An 18,508-nucleotide genomic window follows, 5' to 3' on the forward strand; every position below is an offset into this window, starting at 1 on the left:
ATAGTAATTTCCAGGACGTTACACATGTTGGCAATTAATCATTTATTATTAAGACAGTGTGAAGTTAGAGCCTCAGTTACCCACTGCAAGGCCACATGTTTATTGTCAGAATTACACTGAAATTTGCCTCGCATCATTTCAGCTGAAGTGCACTATTAGAGCCAAATTGCTCATCTTCCACTTACATCAACAAAATAGTTTCAAAAATCGCTCGTTTCTAGTTCAGGTTTACCAGAAAAAACACTTTGCTTGATGGTCGCCTGCCACAGTTACGCAATTGCACTTTTTTGCTACTGCGGTTCACTTGCTATGATTCGGGGGGATTGGCTGGTGTGTCACAAGCTGGGCTTAATTTGTCACCAAGTATTTTCGGAGTGGCTGGTAGGTTTTCACGTGACGATCAGCTCGAGCGAAAGGGTACGTACATTGGATACGGTTTTGCCAGGTTTGTGGAAATAATTTCTGGGTTGAATATTTAGTGAACCAGACAGCCCCCCCCGGTTGAAATAAAGCCCTGGTCACGAGGAGTCGTCGGCAGTGCCGGCGCTGCGTAGGAGCTGGTTGAGCACGCTGCACTTGCGTACGCTTCCGGGGCTCGGCCTGTCCTCAGCGATGACCGGCACGTCGCCCGGACCTCCCCTCTCATCGTCGTCGTCCTCACTGTCCGGCAGGCCGCAGAGCAAGGTGTCGTTCTCGTACGTCGGGAAGTAGTACCTGCGGTTGCGCGCACACACAAGGTCACGCTTAGTTGGGCCAGTGTGAACGTTTGAAGTTGTTTTTTCTTTACAGCCTTTGTCGATCGACTCCTGGATTGAAGGCCTTCCCCCACGCCGTGCCGGTCACGGGGGTCATTTTAACTTCATGATAGTGTGGATTGGTGATTGGGCGCCTAGAACAGTTTCCGATATCACTCGCCACTGACGTTAGCTGTGGCAAGGAACCTGAACTGGGGTTGCTGCGTTAATATATACGCAGCGCGCGAACGACTGTACCACTCCGCCGCCCTAGTTTGTACAACCCTCGTGTGCAGTTGCTCGATGGATTGTCACAATGCGTGACCCAGCAGGGGATTGATAACAGCTGATAATGAAGAGGATGATGTACGGGTAAAAGCCTCGGGGAATCTCTCACTGGGGCTGGTCCCACTCGCCGCGATCGGGCAGCGTGGCCATGTGACCCACGTCCGCCATGTGCTCCAGGAGTTGCTCCCGCGAGGAGCAGCGTTGCCCGCAGCCGTAGCAGCGCAGCATGTGCACCTGCCTCCGGATGAAGTTGACGAGCTTCACCTGCTGGTAGAACCGCAGGCCCAGCGAGGTTCTCACCGTGGGAAGGTCAAACCCATGGCGCTCCTGCGCAGACGATGGCAGAGAAGGGGTGGGGGGCGGTAAGAACGAATCGGACACCATGGGCGACACGAAGACTGCACGATAGGCATTCACTCGGGGTGGTAGGGTGCATCAATTGATCAAATATCGATTTAGTTTTGTCTCTTTCCCCATATTTTTTATGCCGTGGTATCAGCATCTTGTCCTGAGACAGAATCCACTGGGAACTCCCACATTGCAGTGCAACACCACGTGTTCGAGAACGGCCTGGAAACGACTGAGATCCTTTCAAATGAACTCTGATCCACGCACTAGGAGGGAACACTTTCCCACCCACCTTGCTACAAAGAAAAATGTTTGTCGCATGACAGTCAAGTGGATATATTTCATTCTCAGAGCTGGAAAATGTAGCCTAATTAAGTGCAAAATTCAAATGTAATGTGGGATATTTTATTGTGCGGTCATTAGTGACTAAACTTGAGCACCCAGTTACAATCACAAGCGGCCACTTGAATGCAAAATCGGGATCTCAGCAGTGGCAACCAGAGGTGGCACCTCGGCGGTGACCTCCCCTCGGTGACAAGTTTAGAGACGTAACAATAAGACGGCCGACAACCTGCATGTGTTGATGGAGGCTGTCCGTGGTATCGGTCATGTGGTCACAGAACAGGCAAACGGCGCACACTGGGTGTTCCTTCCAGTCGGACCAGTCACTGCGGGTGGAGGGGGTGGGGGGGGGATGAAATGTTAGAAGAAAAAAAGGCTAGCCGTTTCTGATTTTACCCTATTTTATTTTACTGTACGGCAAGTCCTTGTTTAACGCGTGTTCGCACACGTGTTTTTGCTTCAACGGGGTTCTTCCATTCGGGGACACCGCACAACGCGCACCGTTATAACGCGGAACATTACAACGCGGAGCGCGAACCGTTATCACGCGGTTTGTGAGCGGTCGACAAACTACTTTATTGAGCTGCGCGGCTGAACGGTGCGATACGGGACGCGGAATGATACAATAACGCAGCGGCGTAACCTCAGTTGTCCTGCCATCTGACTGGGTGGTGTGCGTAGTATTACATCGTATCTCGCCAAACTTTATTGTTCCGTTATTTATGGGGAATTTTTTATTCGCTTAAAGCGGCACTTTTCAGGAACGCATCTACCACGTGAAACGACGACTCGTTGTGTTTGATGTTACCCTATTTGAGCTGCCTTACTCGAGATGGTAGCACTTATTCACTCATCACCAAAAACTGCCGACAGGGGCTGCTGTATCCCTACAAACGCGAGTACAGGCTGCTTCCACCACGTAAACTACGTGTGTGTGTGTCGCCATTCTGCATGGTGTATGGTTGATGACATTGGAGAGGAGCCACCATTTTCAATGTATTGCTGCAGTGGTCTCGTCCAGGATTTTTTTCCCCCACTCCAACCGATTTCTAAAATGAGTCATTAAATTCCCTATGGAGTTAATTATGGAGGTGAAAAAGATGGGCATTTAAAAACCCATTGTTCCTGCAAGATATACATGTTAAATTCAAACATTGATGTAGATTAGTTTTACTATATGAATTATACTGTATACACTAGAGGTTTGCAGTTTTTTTATCGGTGTGTGTATGGATAATAATGCTAATACAGATTTTATGCATATTTGATACTTGAGAAGTGGCCAGTTTATTGTCAATTTTATGCTCCGTTTTCTTGAAACATCAGTTATTTTGAATGGAATATTGTTTCCGCTTTGTCAGCTGCATTAAAAGCAGCTTTTCATGTCATTAGCCAGCGAGCAAATGCGAACCGCATCGCGTTATAAAAAAAATAACAACCTCAAATCCTCAATTAGCTCCCGACATCCAGAAGGTAATTAAAGTGGTACAGTCAGTACAATCCACATGGGATGCTGGCCCGATAATTGCGTTTAGCACTACGATGTGCACCATGTGATTTATTTTTACTTTGTTTACTCCCCTCCCCTAAACCGATACGTCTTCTGGCCAACAGCTACACCCCAATCCCTACCCCGACGCAACAAAAAAAAATCAAACATTGTTTGTGAGAGCACATTCGCTGTCCGTCGCACGCTCTTCCAGGTGTCGCTTACTCGTCGTCATTCGCCTCGTCAGTCGCGTCATCTCTCGTCGCGTCCTCAGAAAGAACCTCCTCCCATTTCTTTCCAAATTCCTGCGGACCAAAAAAAAAACGTCATCGTTATAGCTCAAAAGTGGAACGACAAGAGCCGAAAGAGCTTGATTACAATTCCGGCTGGGATGTTGGGGTTTCACAGCTGCAACCTGCAAGTTTCTACATGCAATGTGGCATATATTGTGCCTGACAAGCTTTGTGATTTAATTACGTTATGATTTTTTTTGTCATGAAGACACAACATAAATAAATTCTCTTTTTCATTGCATCCTCCACCCCAATAGGTACTTTAAGCAATGGAACAGACAGAAAGTGTGCAAATTTCGATTTAAAGCTTTCGTGACTGCAGGGATTCATCTTCTTGGTTCTTTCGGTAAAGTCACGTAGAAGGGAAGTAATAAAATAATAAAAATAAAACATAAAACAATTCTCACTTGTTTTATTATGTTTTATTTTTATTATTTTATTACTTCCCTTCTACGTGACTTTACCGAAAGAACCAAGAAAAAGTGTGCAAAGTTCATAAAAATGAGATCAGGCTTGTCTCGCCGTTTCAACACATTAAAAGCCATCGCAATGCTTGATGTGAAAATTGCTTTATTAGTGGGCGGGTAAGAGAGTCCATTTCAAGACAAAATGTATTCAAATTCACAGGATGAGAAACATCATTGTGAAAATTAACACCATGACTTGGGATAAATCGACGTGAACTAAAAGCACAGACTCTTCCGTGTAAATTTAGGACTTTATGTTAATATGAGAAAAAAAAAGCAGGCGCCGTCCAGAGAATAGCATTGTTTGCTGTAAGCTGAAATCCTAAGTACACGTTTAATTGAAATTGTTACACATCATTACCAATTTCAGATTCGCTTATTTAGCAAATGCATTACACGACCAAAATATCTAATGGCTGAGCTCTGTGCGGGCACGTCACGCTCTTCTTACCAGGTAGTTTATGACATAGAAGCGGTCGAACTCTGTGTTTTTTCCATTTATCCTTCGGTGCTGCTTCTTGCGCATGTGATCCTTCAATGTGTTCTTGTCTCGAAAGGTTTTTCCGCAGTAAAGGCAGCACAGACTGTGGCCACGTCGTCCAAAGTTGGGCCATGGAGATCGGCGGACAAAAGGACAGGGCAAACGGGTAAACGTGATTGAAACAGAAAATCTTGCCAGCGGGCAAGAGGCCAAACAATTGTATAATTTTTTTCAAACATTCACAGCTCATTAAAAGTGCACATAATTAAATTCCAACAAGGCAGTGGTAATTGTGCAGTGCGAACACGGAGGGGAGGATGAATTTGGCACAGCACGCGCTGCTAACAGGCACCTGTACACTGCGCATTGGATTAAAGAGGACATACAATTATGGCCCAAACTAATACGTGGTGGTGGCGGCGGTGGTGCAAAATTGGCGAACCTGTCTAATTTGCTCTGCAGGAGGTCTAGAAATTCGGAGCAGTACACCAGGTTGTCGGGCAGGCCAATGCTGAAAGCGTGTTCCCGCGCCATGTGGTTAAGCAGCAGCGACCTGTGGTGCATAAACCGACGCAGGCCAAGCACGGCTTTCATGGGTATCCGCAAAGAACACCGCAGCCACCGCCGTCATCTGGCGGGGGTCGTAAAGTTAAACAAACGGCGAGAGTGTGGCGGCAAACCGAAATGTCGGGTTGGAGTGGGGACGTGAAATGCCGAAGCGGCGTGCGAACGTTGTGCCCCGCGCTCTGCTGTGTTTGTGTTCTATGCGTGCGCGTAGGGAACGGCACCTGTTGCCAGAAAAGTGCTCGTTACAGAAGAGGCAGTCTCGGGAAACGGTGCAGTCCGTGCGTTCTCTCTGCTGCTGTTCCAGCACCTCGGTCTGCGGGGCAAGCGAGAGACCTCAAGAGGCGACAGAGCCGAGCAGCGCCAGCTACAAGGGCCGAATTGTTAAAGGCGCTTTCAATGACCACTTTGTTTTTGTAACGTTTCCAGAGTTTTTGCTCGTTAAATCGGTTGAAGGTTGAGCACGTGCAAGATTTTGAAGTGGAAAATTACAGAAGGGCTCTCAGAAGGGGAAGAAATTAACCATGCAAGTGAGGTTTTGGCAAGTGACAAGTCAGATGTTCTGCAGCTGACCAATGCCGACTGAGTCACAGTCTGAGTAATGGTCATGCCATTCACGCTCGAAAATATTCTTTACACAATCATGCCTTTACCACATACATCCTCTATACAAAAGAGTAAATAAATAAAACTACGAACAGCCCTTCTCTCAGTCTACTATTGTCAGATGAAAGCCTACCCATGCTGGTGGGTATTTGACCATACCCCTCCAAGCCTGTCACTTCAGGTTGATGAATGGGGAAACCGAGGATCGGTTCCGATTTCACTCACTAGCGATGTTAGCCAGGGCCAGGAATCGAACTTGATTGCCGGGTTCATAGCGCAGTGAGCAAATCACTGCACCATCGCTCTACCCCGTGCAAAATAACACTGCAACTGGAGGCTGCTGGACTTCTGTCCAGCCCATTGGCTTGTAATTACCAAGACACTGTTCCGGCATCGGTGCATCCACACATCATGGATGCACACCGGATTTAAGCAAGAACATCTGAAATGTATAGCGACAGAACAGCGGATGCGGGCCCATGTCCTTGACACCAGGACCTACCGTGGAGCTAATCTGCCCACTCTCCACTGTGGTGGTGGGTGTCCACCTAAGACCCCATTCAAAACCAAAGTGGCCTGGTCTCAGCTAGCTGAAGAAAGTTGCAAGCGAGAATTTAATCATCGCTTGCAGCTGGAATTGTCATCGTCCCCCCCCCTTCCTCTGATGCTGAGGGGAAATGGGTGAGGTTTAGGACTGTGGCTCAAGCAGCTACAATGTCTGCTTTGGGTACATGGTCCAGACCTCTCCAGAAATCCTGGCTGACAGAGTCATTCCGGAGAGCTGACAAAAAGGAATAGCCCCATTCCCACCGTCTACAGCATCCCACCTCGCAGAATGAGAAGGCCTACCACATCCTGAACTCGAAGGTTCGGAGAGCCGTGCAGCACCGCAAGGATGACTGGAAGTTGTGGGTTGCTCAGTAGCTCGTGATCATAAATCACTCTTAAAATTCCATTTCTGTAACTTGCAGTGCCACACCTATCACCATCCTTAGGTGAAAGAATAGTGATCTGGTCTCTGACCTCCAGAAACAGGTTCGCAAGGTTGCTGACCATTTATTTGAGGTCTTAGGGGAGAGGAAATCCCTCAGCGTAGATGATATCTATCGGCAAGATGGGGGTGACCCTGCTGGGGCTGCGGTACCTCAAATATTGGAAGTAGTCACCCCCTGTGCGTGGCTGGCTGAGGTGCCATCTGTTGAGGAAGTATGGAAGGCAATCAGAGTTTGAGATCAGGAAAAGTTCCAGACAGAGATGATCTCCTAAGAAAACTGCTGAGGGAGGGTGGCATTTGTGCGCAGACCACGTGGCCGAGAGTCCGAGCCATTCCCTGTTCACCTTCGGGTGCGACAGGAGTGTCCTCTCGCTCATACATTATTTAACATATTTTTCGACCATTTAGTTCGAGAAGATCTGGACACAATCCCACTCGTGAGTTCCTCCGGCAGGCAAGGCTGTATTGACTGGGGCATGTAGCCCGCATGCCCAACCATTGCATGCCCAAAGAGCTTTTGTTTGGCCGGATAGAGAGGGCTAAACGGGTGAGGCACAGGCTAGAGAAGAGATGGACCGATGCGGTCTAGGAGGATATGGAGCTGAATGGACTTGCTAATGACTGGTACCAGCGGTGTCAAGATCGGCCTCTGTGAAGGAGGCTCGTGAAGGACGCTACTTGGCAGAGAAGCGACGCACACAACAAAGAGCGGAGCGCCAGGCGGCTAAAACACAGCAAGTTGGCACAGTAGGGGCTCACAAGTGGTGCATCTGCTAGTCCTGTTAGTCAACCCATGGGCATCTGGGTCTGTCCCTTGACCTCCTGCCAGAAAACCTTTGACACTTTACGTGGTCTCAAAGTTCACATAGGCTGGCACAAGCGGCGTGGTGATGTTACCGCTACTCAGTGGCAAAAGGCGGTTATTGTTGTTGTTGCATGCCGTTCGTGTAAAACGATATTCAGTGCACACGAATCGGCCTTCATGAAATGCGGAGGAAATGGATGACTGAACTGATGCAAAATGAGAACGATGCCCCGAATGGCTGCTGTGGCTGGAATCGTTTATTTGCAAAAAAAAAATTAGCGAGCGATGGCTGTACTTGGATGTTTCCAGCGGCCCGCCGGGCAATCTCTCCACTGCGCTGGCTGAGCCCCACAGGGCAATATTCCTTCAGCTGCACTGGTCACAGCTGCAGGTAAATGATGCGTGTTCATTGAATGTGCAGTGCACTTTGGGGTTTTGAATTATTTAATCCTCTGCTGTGTTTTTTTTTTCCCTCTCCTTGCACGAGTACTTAACTTTTCCTATGTATTTTTATGTAATAATAAATAAACAATAACGAATGCGTAAGTACAAACAGAACGAAAATCTATGAAATTAGATGACAAGTTTAAAATTGTTATTTGTCTCCTCCGGGATATTCGACACTGGCGCTGTTGAAATTAATTCTCTGATGGCAAAACAAAATAACACTTCTTGTCAAGCTCCAGACAAGTGTGGTGCATTATTTATAGATCCTTTTTTAAATACACATTCCATTATGCATCTTATGTAAGCATACAACGAGCTGCGTTTTAAGACGATATTCTTAAACGATGCACAGCCACAAACATACTACACACACCCTGAAGACGCTTCCAAGTGAACATGTGAGCTAAATGTTTGTGAATAAACGTAAGAAATGTGTTGAAACAATGTCGTGTTTTACCAGTCGTTTCTGTTGCAGTGTTTCTCTGAGCTGACGGTCTTCAGGAAGGGCATCACAGAGCAAGTGGAAATCTTCTTGGTCGCCTGAAGAAAATTCAAGAAGTCATATTGCAGCTTCGTAAAATGACATCTCGAACCCCCAAGCGAGGGCACACCTTGGCAACACGTTTTTAAAAAGGCGCTCACAAAAATAAACACGAAATATTTTGAAACGACCTTAAAACTTGTACCGTCGTAACTATGCACTACACATGGCAACCGCAAGTGAGAGAAGTCAACACAAACCCCACAAATTAATGATCGTAATTGCCTAAGAGATTGCATTTCGTATAATTCGTTCCAATCGCTTTGCAATTAGACGTGGAAATGGAGCTGAACATTGCCCATTATGATCCGATAGCGTTTCAAGGACCGGGAAGTTTTTGTTGCGCATCATCGCTCGCTGCTCTTCGCGTGAAAGCAGTCGTGGTCGAAAGAGTGCGTGCCGTGCGTCCGTCCGTCCGTCTGTGCTTGCGTACCTGGAGCCGCTTGGGTGTTTGTTCTTATGACGCTGCAAAACTCACTAATTGGTTTTTCTTTAAATCTCTTTTTCCAGTATAGAAGGTATCTATGGGGAAAAGTAAACCAAATATATTTGGCAGTTAAATCATAACAGAGTGTACATTTTATTTGGTAAAATAACATTTTTAGTTCAGGCCTTTTTTTTATCTGATCACTGCCATTCAAAAGAACCACAGGGACAGTAAAGAGCTATTTAAAGTGTGTATATAATATAAAACACGCTAAAGTCTGGGACAACTGACCAAGTAAAAACATGTATTGAAAAATTTGACCTTTATTCGTGTGACTGATATTTCTGTATACTGTACTGCACTATCAGCCCACTAGCTCTGCAATATAATGAAAAATTGAGTGCGCAGACACACGATTCAAATCAATTTCCACGGTCAAATGCCAAGCCCTGCCTGTCACCTCATCCATAAGCACATGTAGTTTTTATATTGATTAGCATTATTAAAAAGCATTGCTCTCAAAGCGAGCATTAGCCGAACCCTTTGAAGTCTAACCTTTCTCGCTAACCACAATCGTAAAAATACGATTAACCCCCCCCCACTCCTACGCCCCCCCCCCCCCCATGCAGATTCAGGGTCACAATTAATTTCTAGAATCGATTCTGTTCTGTTTACCAATGTTAATTTTTTTCTGAATATTTCATTCGTACAACCCCGTTCACTTCGTTAGCCTCATTGTAACATTAGCAACATTTCTCGTTTTCATAAACAGTAAATATTAAATTCTTTCATACACAATTTGATGCAAGTAGCTTGAATGTTATATTCAACTTTAATTGATGATGCATCATTATGTGTCTTATGACAAGCTGTGCCTGGCCTAGACCATAATCTCTTAACAAGACAAGCTAGCTAAACCTTCCTACCCTCTGGCATCATGAGTGCAGGGTGGATTGTCAAATTCTTATACTGCTTTCTTAAAAGCTATTACTTCTGATCTAAGTCGGGGTATGTACGCTACTGTATATGCACGCAAGGTTGTGGTGAGGTCAAAGGGGTGACCAGCACTGCTAAGAACCTGGGTTTGAATCTGTGTTTGAACCACCTGTGATTATGTATGTTGTATGTATGTTGAACTTTTTTCACACCGTACATAGCCAACCGTGCTAATCGGAGGTGCGGAATACAAGTGGAAAGAAAAGATGCTATCAGTCCAGTCACAAATAACTGTGCAAAGCACATTCATATTAACGAAGTTTTTTTCAATAATTTGTAACACATTCCAGCTGTGAGAATCCTCGTGGTCTTACATTTTAGTTTTATGCACTCTCAATACTGCTAGAATCCAAGTAATAGGGTATGGAAAAGTCATTTGAACGTGGGCACCACGGTGGCGAGATGGTAACTGCCTCGCCTAGTATACAGGTCGTGGGTTCAATCCCGACCCTGATGCCTGCTGCATATTGGAAGTTTGCATGTCTCTCTCCCCGTGGTCGCATCGATTCTTCTTCGGGCCCTCTGGTTTCCTCCCCCAAATTTAGGATCAACACGTGTTAAGAGCAAGGGTCGGCAACCAAAATAACAATAGCAATTTTTGTTCGAATTCAGTACAAAACTCATTATTTCAAGAGCTGCAATGCATGTTACATCAAGAAGCAGTCAGTAAAGAGCCTTATGCGGCTCCGGAGCAGCAGGTTGCCGACCCCTGGTTTAAACTAGTTGGCTGATATACATTTCCACATCATAAGCCACTTTGTTGAGCTTTCATTTGTCATAGCCAGGTTTCTTCTGTAAAAAGAGCTGCTAAAAGAAAAAAATGTTCGTTTTTAATAGTCAATTCATTTTAAAAAATCCTGCCGGCGTGATGCCACTTGCCGCGGAAGGTCGGCCACGAGCTTCACGTCGGCCACCACCAGGTCGTGGTGCAGCAGCATGTGTCGCAAGACGCCGGGGCCGTCCGTCTCGGTGTGGTCGCACAGGGCGCACGGCACGGACGCCCCGGTCCCGCCAGCCTCTCCATCCTCCCGCGCCGCGCCCGCCGGACTCTCCGGAAGATTCAGCGGCTCCAGCACGCAGTCGCTGTGCCATCCATCTTCTGCCAGGCAAACAAGATATATGTATGTTTCTCGTCACGTTCATTCCAGACATCTGTGAAAAAGAGCTTTATAGCTCAGTGGGTTTCTCCAGTATAAGTATTCAGATACTGAAGATATGGTTTCATTCAACAATATATATACAACATACCTTTTTATCAAGCCACTGGTCGATGATCAAATCACCAGTAATGCACCAGATCTCATCAAAGCTTGAAAGCTAAGTAGGTTTGAGTCTGGATAATGCTTGGATGGGAAATCACCATGCAGACAATTATTTGAGGGCTGCTGTGGGGCTATGTTGTCAGCATTGTCTTAGGAAGGCACTGGAGCTCTGCACTTTTAAATCGAGATTGAAAACTAATTTCTTTAGAACTGCTTTTAGTGTTTAGTTTGTTGTCCTTCACCTGGACCTTGATTAACGCGGTTGGCGACGTACGGTGCGAACGAAGTTCAACAGACATACATAGAGGACTGCTGAACTGTACTCCTATGCCCCCACATCTATGCTCCCCGAATTTTCTAAACTGCACCGACCAGTATGGTGAAGTTTGGTAAAATAAATGCTCATGATACACACAGCATGGGGAGAATTTCATCCAGTAGCTAACACGCACATGAATACTCTTCTGGACGAAGGGGAGGCCCAAAATTGGTTCAAATATCACTAATCACTGACGTTTGTCGCCATGGCAGGGAATCGAACTCAGGAAACGAGTGCATGGCGTAGGGCGCTAACAACAGCGCCACTGTGATTCACATCGTCTTCAAGAGTGGTCCAAATTTTTTAACATAGTGCAGCGCGCTGTCTTATGCATACCGTGTTAACCCATACGGTTTACCCGTATTCTTGTACAGAAAAATTGAGTTTTCAGGTTTATACGCCGTACAGCCGTTTCAATACGGGCAAAAAAATATATACAGTATTTGTTTGTGTTTCTCCCTTGTGATGGGACTTTGTAGGACGAACGTTTAGATTTATAAGGGCACGGGGTGACCAATAAGGTTTGAATTGGTCTGTAATAAGGGCACTGATAAGGGGTTGACAGTTATGCTTATGTAGCGTCGTAATACGAAAGCACCTCTACACAGTGCACAGTCGTAGCAGTGTAAAACATCACGAGGGTGCATTACATGAAAATGGAACCTCAGAGAAAAAAAACATACAGTATCTCGTCTTGTAGCTATACACATAGGCTTCACAACCCAGGGTAAAACAGCCTTAGCAAATGTCTACGACATCTGTTTTTTAAAAAATATCCCTTTAAAGGGCGATTGTTACCACAGGCACAATCCTCTCACGATGGCTGGCATATCACGTGGCACCACTGGACCGCATGTGTAATGCACACAACCTTGTTTTGCAGACCATTCGGTGATGCGGCATTCTTGGCAGCGCAGCACAATAACAAACACAATTGCAACACATTCGTCAATAACAGTGGCCTCAGAGGGAAATATACAATAGGTGACATTTTGGGCAATAGCCCTTCTCTATAGAGAACATCAAAGGCATATCATGCCTTGTTTTTAATGACCAACTCAAAATTGTGGCCATTTTATTTTAGGCAGCAGCAGCAGCAAGATAGTTGTAGCTATTTGCTGTCCGTGAATCACATTTTGTTTGTATTTATTACTGTTTCCAGTCTGCGTTGCATTATTCTATTTTAGAGAAAGCGTTCGAATCGGCGGTGTACATAAATTGGGAGGGTAGAAAAAAATCAATCAAAACAGCAGAGCACCTTTTATGCAGTGCAGCCATTGTCTTCCCGCTGGTTTCCACGATATGAAAAACTGTAGCCAATTAGCAAAGAGAAACATAAATTTTTCATGTCACGTTTGTAAAACGTGACATGAAACAGTGCATTGTTCATTTGTTCTACATCCATGCCGCCACAAAATGCGGTGGCTCAGAACGTTGGAATTAATGAACTGCTGAACGTTTCATGTCGAGTTTTGGGATTGTTTATCGGAACCTTCTCTCTGTTAGTTAAATTTTTTTACATTTATTTACGAATCTAACGGGAGCCTGTGCCGACCATCATAATGCGTCAGTGCAATTTCACAATGTTGCAGTGCCATAATCAAACGAATATGCCGCTATACGTATCCTCCTGCGTCCAATTTCTCACGCATCTGGGAAACGGCCTATTTCTATCTTGATTTGAAGCTTTCGTGACTGCAGGAATCCATACTCTTTGGTTCTTTCGGTAAAGTCACGTAGGTATATTTCTAGACATTGTTTCCACTGTTTGCATTGTAAAAAGAGCATGCGTTGTGTATATGGGTTACATAGGTAAAAGGAAATGCAGTGCCCTTTACAAGTCACCGTTTACAATTGAGTGAATTCAAACGTGTTTTGGTACACCTCTCGCCTTTACAGGCAATAACCAGTCGTGGAAATTCCACATTCCCATGATTGTGCCGATGCCATTCATTTCAAGTTCAAGTTCATTTATTAGGTATAGCCCTGTGAGCCATTCGGCTCTTGAATCGGGTGCAACCGCAACAAACAAAAAACAAAAACATGAACGAGAAAACATATTAAAGTGAATATGTGACTAAGTGCAAACAGACAGCAAAATATTCCAGAAAAAACACCGTACACCAACGCTGTGTGCAAAAATCCCAGTGGGATGCAAGTCAAACAACAACAACAACCACCACAAGACAACTTAGATTAAAGCCCTCAGTCTTACTCCGTACTACAACAAACAAACATGGCCAAACCAAAAAACTGAAAAATGACGACACGCATTATTTCCCACCGTCATTGACACAGCACATGCGTGAACTTCATCATCAGAACATTTATTTACACCGGAGGAATCCGATGAGCTATTAAGATCTTTTTCCTTCCCAAAGATGTCCCATGTGATAGCCACACCAAGAGGCGTCTTCCTTTGTAAGGTCTTTGGTTATATGGCAACAGTAAGTCATCTTAACCGTGCTATTGGCGGATAATGAAGTATGAGGGCCCAATTGCCGTATCTTTAATGATCTGTCACTTTGACGTTCAGGCCATGGTTCAGGCCATGGTCCACGTGTGCACTTTCAGGTTGCCACAGCATTTCCCATCGTAATTTCCATTGTAAAACAAATACGTCATTGCCCTTACCGACTTTAAAGTAATTTTTCTTATTAACGAAACCTAATTCTCGCGTCAGAGCCCAGCACACACCACATATGTGTCTATTTACGACGTAAAAAAATGCGAAATGCGTTTGCTTTTTTAGTTGAATGGTTTAATTAAGACATTTATACGGGTTTCTCAGACTCCGCACAGGGGGCCGCTGACCTCGCCCGCCTCGGCCGCCCGAGGCGCGCGCTGGCCGGCAGGGCAAACTATCCGAGACCTTTGGGGCCTTGTGCAGTCTCTTGCCCGCTCTGCGTCTCTCGGCGCCAGGGAGACTCACTGGAAGACAGCGATAACGTACTCGGGACATGCTTCTGTGTGTGTCTGTGTCGCTCTCACCGTCTGTCTGCTCGTGTCTATTCGTATATCTGTTGCCCGTCCCTGTCTCTTGAATTGTGCGTCAAATACACACTCTCTGCGTCTCCCTTGACACCTCTCTTCGTCTCCCCCCGTGTCTATATCTTTGTATCTCCGTGTCTGAGTACCGTATCTTTATATACTGTATACAGTATACATGCTTGTCTGCCTCATTTGCTACCTTTCTTAACACCCCTCTGTCTGTAGCTGCGTCTATGCGTTTTGTCCCCGTGTCTGCCTCTCGTCTCTGTCCCTCCCGAGTGCGCTATCTTCTCAACGTCTTCGTCTCGCTTTCAACATCGGTGCAGTTGTTTGTCTCTCTACAAAACCCCGTCCGCATGATTAAAACGCGAAGGCGACAATGGGACAAAGACACAGAGCTCATACTTGGTTCATCAACGGCAGCGGCATCCTCAGCCATGGTGCTGTCACGCGTTGCCCCCTCCTCTCTCCTCCTCCTCCCCCCTCCTTCTGCTCGTAATCAATCAACGAAGCCAATTAACGCGTCCGCACGTGGTGCTGGGGACGATGGACAGCGTTGTAAATGAGCGTTTAGATATCGCACTCTGGACACGCGCTCACCGCACCGCCACCGCCGTTCAGGTGGGGGCGCGCGCTCGCTCCTATGCGCTCTACGAAATGCAACCGCGTTTCGTGACGTCATTCCGCCACTTCGCGTGGGGATGAGGGTGTTGACGTTGCCGCTCGAGAAACTGTAACGCGGTGACGTCGCCGCGTTACCGTGCGCGTGACGACATAATGACGTGAACAAAACGTGTCAATTAGTGACATCATCAGAGCTTGTGTCATTGATATTTATACTGGAGGAATCCGATGAGTTATAAATCTCTTTTTCACAGATGTCCAGTAGGGGGTCGCACAACAAAAATACGATAGGAGTGCAAAGTATAGGAAAGGCCAACAAATCACTTAATAAAACATTTTCAAATAAAACTAAACAAAGATTTAAAAAAAAATCTTACTAGGTAAAGCCCACTCAGCTGTTAATCCACCACCACCCGGCACAGCCGATGAGGAAGGTTTTGTCACGTAAACAAAAAGTGTCAAAGGGCCGTCCATAAATGACGTCACGCACCTAGGGGGGGAGGGGGGTCAGATATTTGTGATGAGGTGTGACGAGAGGGGGAGGGGGGGTTTGAGAAATGTGACGCCACATAAAAATGCGCAACTTTAAATATAATTGTTATAACAACACTAATTTTGATTAATGTTCATTATTAACTCTTTGATTATTTAAATTTACTAAGATCACATATTATTTATTCCATGAAGGAGCATTTTGCTTCTCCATGGGAGATGGGAGAAGCATACATTTTGTAAAATTTTGTAAAATTTTTGAATGATTGTTATTAAACATTTTTATTTTAATGATTCTAATTGTACTCTCCATTTGCTTCGTTCTACTACAAAGTTTCAAGTATGTTTTATAGCTATAATTACTTTTAATATTTTATAATTATAAGAGCATTCCAATATAATATTCTGAACATTTGCAGTTTTAGTTAGACGTTGAATATTTTCAAATGAATTTTATGCAAAATTTCAGCTTTCCAACCCCTCCTTTTTAATAAATGTTTTCTCCTACAACATCAGAGTGCAGCGCCACATTAAATACGCACTACAATGACAATAGTTTAAAACGATTTGAAGCATGTTTTATTTGGGGGGGGGCAGAGCTTTGTGACGTCATATTTGAGGGGGGTCTGACTTTTTGTGACGCCGTGTGACGAGGGGGGGGGGGGTCAAAAATCGGCCAAAATCGCGTGACGTCATTTATGGACGACCCCCAACCAGTGACTACTTCAGCACACCGGTGTGTTGGAGAGTAAAACCCACAACATTTACAATTTGAGTTAACGACGTTTCCGCCGGCGATTACAACAACAACCAGCTTCATCAGGCGATTTGCCAACATTTCCCGACGCGGCCCTGCCTTATGACGTCACCCGTGTTTAACTTTCAAGCCCCCCCCTGCCGCTGCGGTGACGTCGAAGCGAAGCTTCTCCTTTAAAAAAATGACGTCACAAAGACCCACGCGACGTCTCCACGCACTGACACATTGCAACGCACAGCGACACACGCGGGGTGGAGGGGAGGGAGGAGAGGGGGGAGAGAGAGAGAGGGAGGGAGGGAAGAGAGAGGGAGGGAGGGGAGAGAGAGAGAGAGGAGGAGGGGAGGGAGCGAGAGGGCAGAGCGAGCGGGTAGACTCAGAAACACGAGCGTGCCACCGTGTTAAGTCGTAGCAGCAGCAGCAGAGGCGGCGTTGACAGCGGCAGCAGCAGCAGCAGCATGGCGTACCGGCGGCGGCACCAGTGAAGAAGCACCCCCCGGGGTGGGCTGCGTGAGCCGAGTCGAGCCGCAGAGCTGCTGGGGGGGAGGTGGTGGTGGTGGAACCGGGTTCGGCATGTGGTCGCCGACGGAGCGAGAGAAGTTGGGAGTAGGTGAGCGCGCAACTGTGGACAGGGATGGAGGGGATGGATTGGATGCAATCTCGGTGGCGTTCTTTGTTCCCCCACTCCCCCCGCAAGTCTTCTCGTTCTCTATCTGTGCTTGCATACCCATGCATCACCCCTCCACCACCACCTCCCTCCTACCCTCCCTCCTCGCTCGCTGTCATGTGTTTTTCTCTCGGGAGCGGTGGGACAGCGGTGAGCGCGTTGCGCTCCAAACCCAGCGGTTTGAACCGGAGTTCGGTCAGTTGGCGAATGCTATGAACAATTGCCACTGGGGGAGACAAAGGCGGCCGGGCGTGGTTCTTACCACAACACCGCGGCCTTCGGTGCTCGCAACTATGTTACACGGTCACGTGAAGGACTTGCCCCAACAGTCTGTGTCGGAATGTTGGATGTGTGGGGGGTTGGGGTGATCTTTGTATGTCTGTACACAACTTTGGCGCTTTGTTGTTGCGAGTGCTGTTGTCGGTTTACGGATGGACTGGTCCTCGTGATTGGAATGTGGAATGTTTAGCAGCAGTTCTGGGATGTAAGAGTGGAGGTGTGTACAGCCCACCTTTGTGTGAGTCAGTGGTTGCTAGCGAATGCAGTTCTGGGATTTATGTTGATGGCGATGATGATGATGCTGGTGATGATGCTGCATGCTGATGATGCTGATGATGATGCTGGTAATGATGATGCTGATGCTGCATGCTGTTGATTATGATGGTCGTGATGCTGATGATGATGCTGCATGCTGATGGTAGTGTTGATACGAAAACACAGCCTCTCCTTAAAACAGATTAACTTATTGAACATGGCGTATTGCGTATACATCTAGCCATTATGTTGCTGAGTTTATCCATGCAGACTGAGTTTGATCTAAAGTGTTGCGTTTGCTCTTCATGCCGTAGTGCATTGATCATGGCTGCTGCTAATGATGATGATAATGTTGCTTGTGATCATAAATGATGCTGCCGATGCTGACAAGACACGCAGCGTTTCGCTCCCCCTCTCATTTGTGTTGCACTAATTGACTTGATCTTTCGATTAACCTATTTATTAATTCACATTGCACCTCTGAAATCACAAAATTTATGCGCATTTCAGTGAATTGTTTCCACCACTTAAAGTAAAACAAATTCGAATCTAATTAAGCAAGAGACACGCTGAACACGTGAAGTATTTTCACGTGATTTTTTTCGTACAATTGCGTATTTTATACGATTAGTTTGCAGAATATGGGTCCAAAATGACTTGACGTTATTTTAATCCGAGTCACCCGTGGAAAGGTGTTTGCAATAACAGCGTTCAGAATTGTCACTTTTGTTTTGTACTCAAGTCTTTATTAAATCCTTTATATTAAGTTCACTTGCTTGCTTGCTTGCGCGCTTACAACCGTGCAAATCTTTCGGTCGTTTTTTAACCCACTTCCCGTGATCCAATCGAGCTGACATTTTGCACACAGACTCGTTGTGGGGGACAATTAATTTTCGTGAAATTTTTTTCCAAATTTTTACACTTTTTAGGGATTTTTTAAATATTTAATTACCAATTGCTTAATGGTGGCAGGCAATCATCTGACCCATAGGTGGCAGCCATCTCAAGCCAGAGGACGAGAGGACTCTAGCCGCCACGCATAT

The 18,508-nt window shown here is 46.0% G+C and overlaps 2 protein-coding genes across 9 annotated transcripts in view; one reads left to right on the forward strand and one right to left on the reverse strand.

Moving 5' to 3' along the window:
• Positions 1 to 15: 15 nt before the first annotated feature.
• Positions 16 to 16,667, reverse strand: ZNF277 (zinc finger protein 277). 4 transcript variants are annotated; one of them, XM_078861003.1, is made up of 12 exons: positions 16,662 to 16,667; positions 15,396 to 15,508; positions 10,702 to 10,921; positions 8,833 to 8,921; positions 8,316 to 8,398; positions 5,231 to 5,322; positions 4,885 to 4,995; positions 4,413 to 4,545; positions 3,427 to 3,506; positions 1,942 to 2,038; positions 1,182 to 1,349; positions 16 to 714 (listed from the first exon to the last, which is right to left on the reverse strand). In XM_078861003.1, the coding sequence occupies exons 2-12, from the start codon at positions 15,490 to 15,492 to the stop codon at positions 658 to 660; spliced, it is 1,227 nt and encodes a 408-aa protein (XP_078717129.1). In that variant the 5' UTR covers positions 15,493 to 15,508; positions 16,662 to 16,667; the 3' UTR covers positions 16 to 657. The 4 variants fall into 4 exon arrangements, with proteins under 4 accessions (XP_078717129.1, XP_078717127.1, XP_078717130.1 ...); XM_078861001.1 differs by having other exon boundaries at positions 25 to 714; positions 1,132 to 1,349; XM_078861004.1 differs by lacking the exons at positions 15,396 to 15,508; positions 16,662 to 16,667 and adding an exon at positions 14,395 to 14,637 and having other exon boundaries at positions 34 to 714; positions 1,132 to 1,349.
• The window catches only part of DOCK4 (dedicator of cytokinesis 4), a 131,751-nt gene continuing 129,853 nt past the window's right edge, over positions 16,611 to 18,508 (forward strand). For all 5 annotated transcript variants that reach the window (XM_078860993.1, XM_078860994.1, XM_078860995.1 and 2 more), the window contains exon 1: positions 16,611 to 16,874. In XM_078860993.1, coding sequence (XP_078717119.1) covers positions 16,838 to 16,874 — 37 coding nt within the window. In that variant the 5' untranslated portion in view covers positions 16,611 to 16,837. The remainder of the gene's footprint in view (positions 16,875 to 18,508) is intronic.

Source organism: Lampetra fluviatilis, chromosome 11, assembly GCF_964198595.1.
Source record: "Lampetra fluviatilis chromosome 11, kcLamFluv1.1, whole genome shotgun sequence".
Classification (NCBI taxonomy): domain Eukaryota; kingdom Metazoa; phylum Chordata; class Hyperoartia; order Petromyzontiformes; family Petromyzontidae; genus Lampetra; species Lampetra fluviatilis.

Excerpts from the sequence above, each read along its gene's own strand:
- ZNF277 (XM_078861001.1), bottom strand. The coding sequence starts at position 15,492 with ATGGACGGCCCTTTGACACTTTTTGTTTACGTGACAAAACCTTCCTCA. Across the intron at positions 8,922-10,701 it reads CTCGTGGCCGACCTTCCGCG|ATACCTTCTATACTGGAAAA; the intron begins GCAAGTGGCATC and ends TTTTCCCCATAG. Across the intron at positions 2,039-3,426 it reads GACGAGGCGAATGACGACGA|TGACTGGTCCGACTGGAAGG; the intron begins GTAAGCGACACC and ends CTCCACCCGCAG.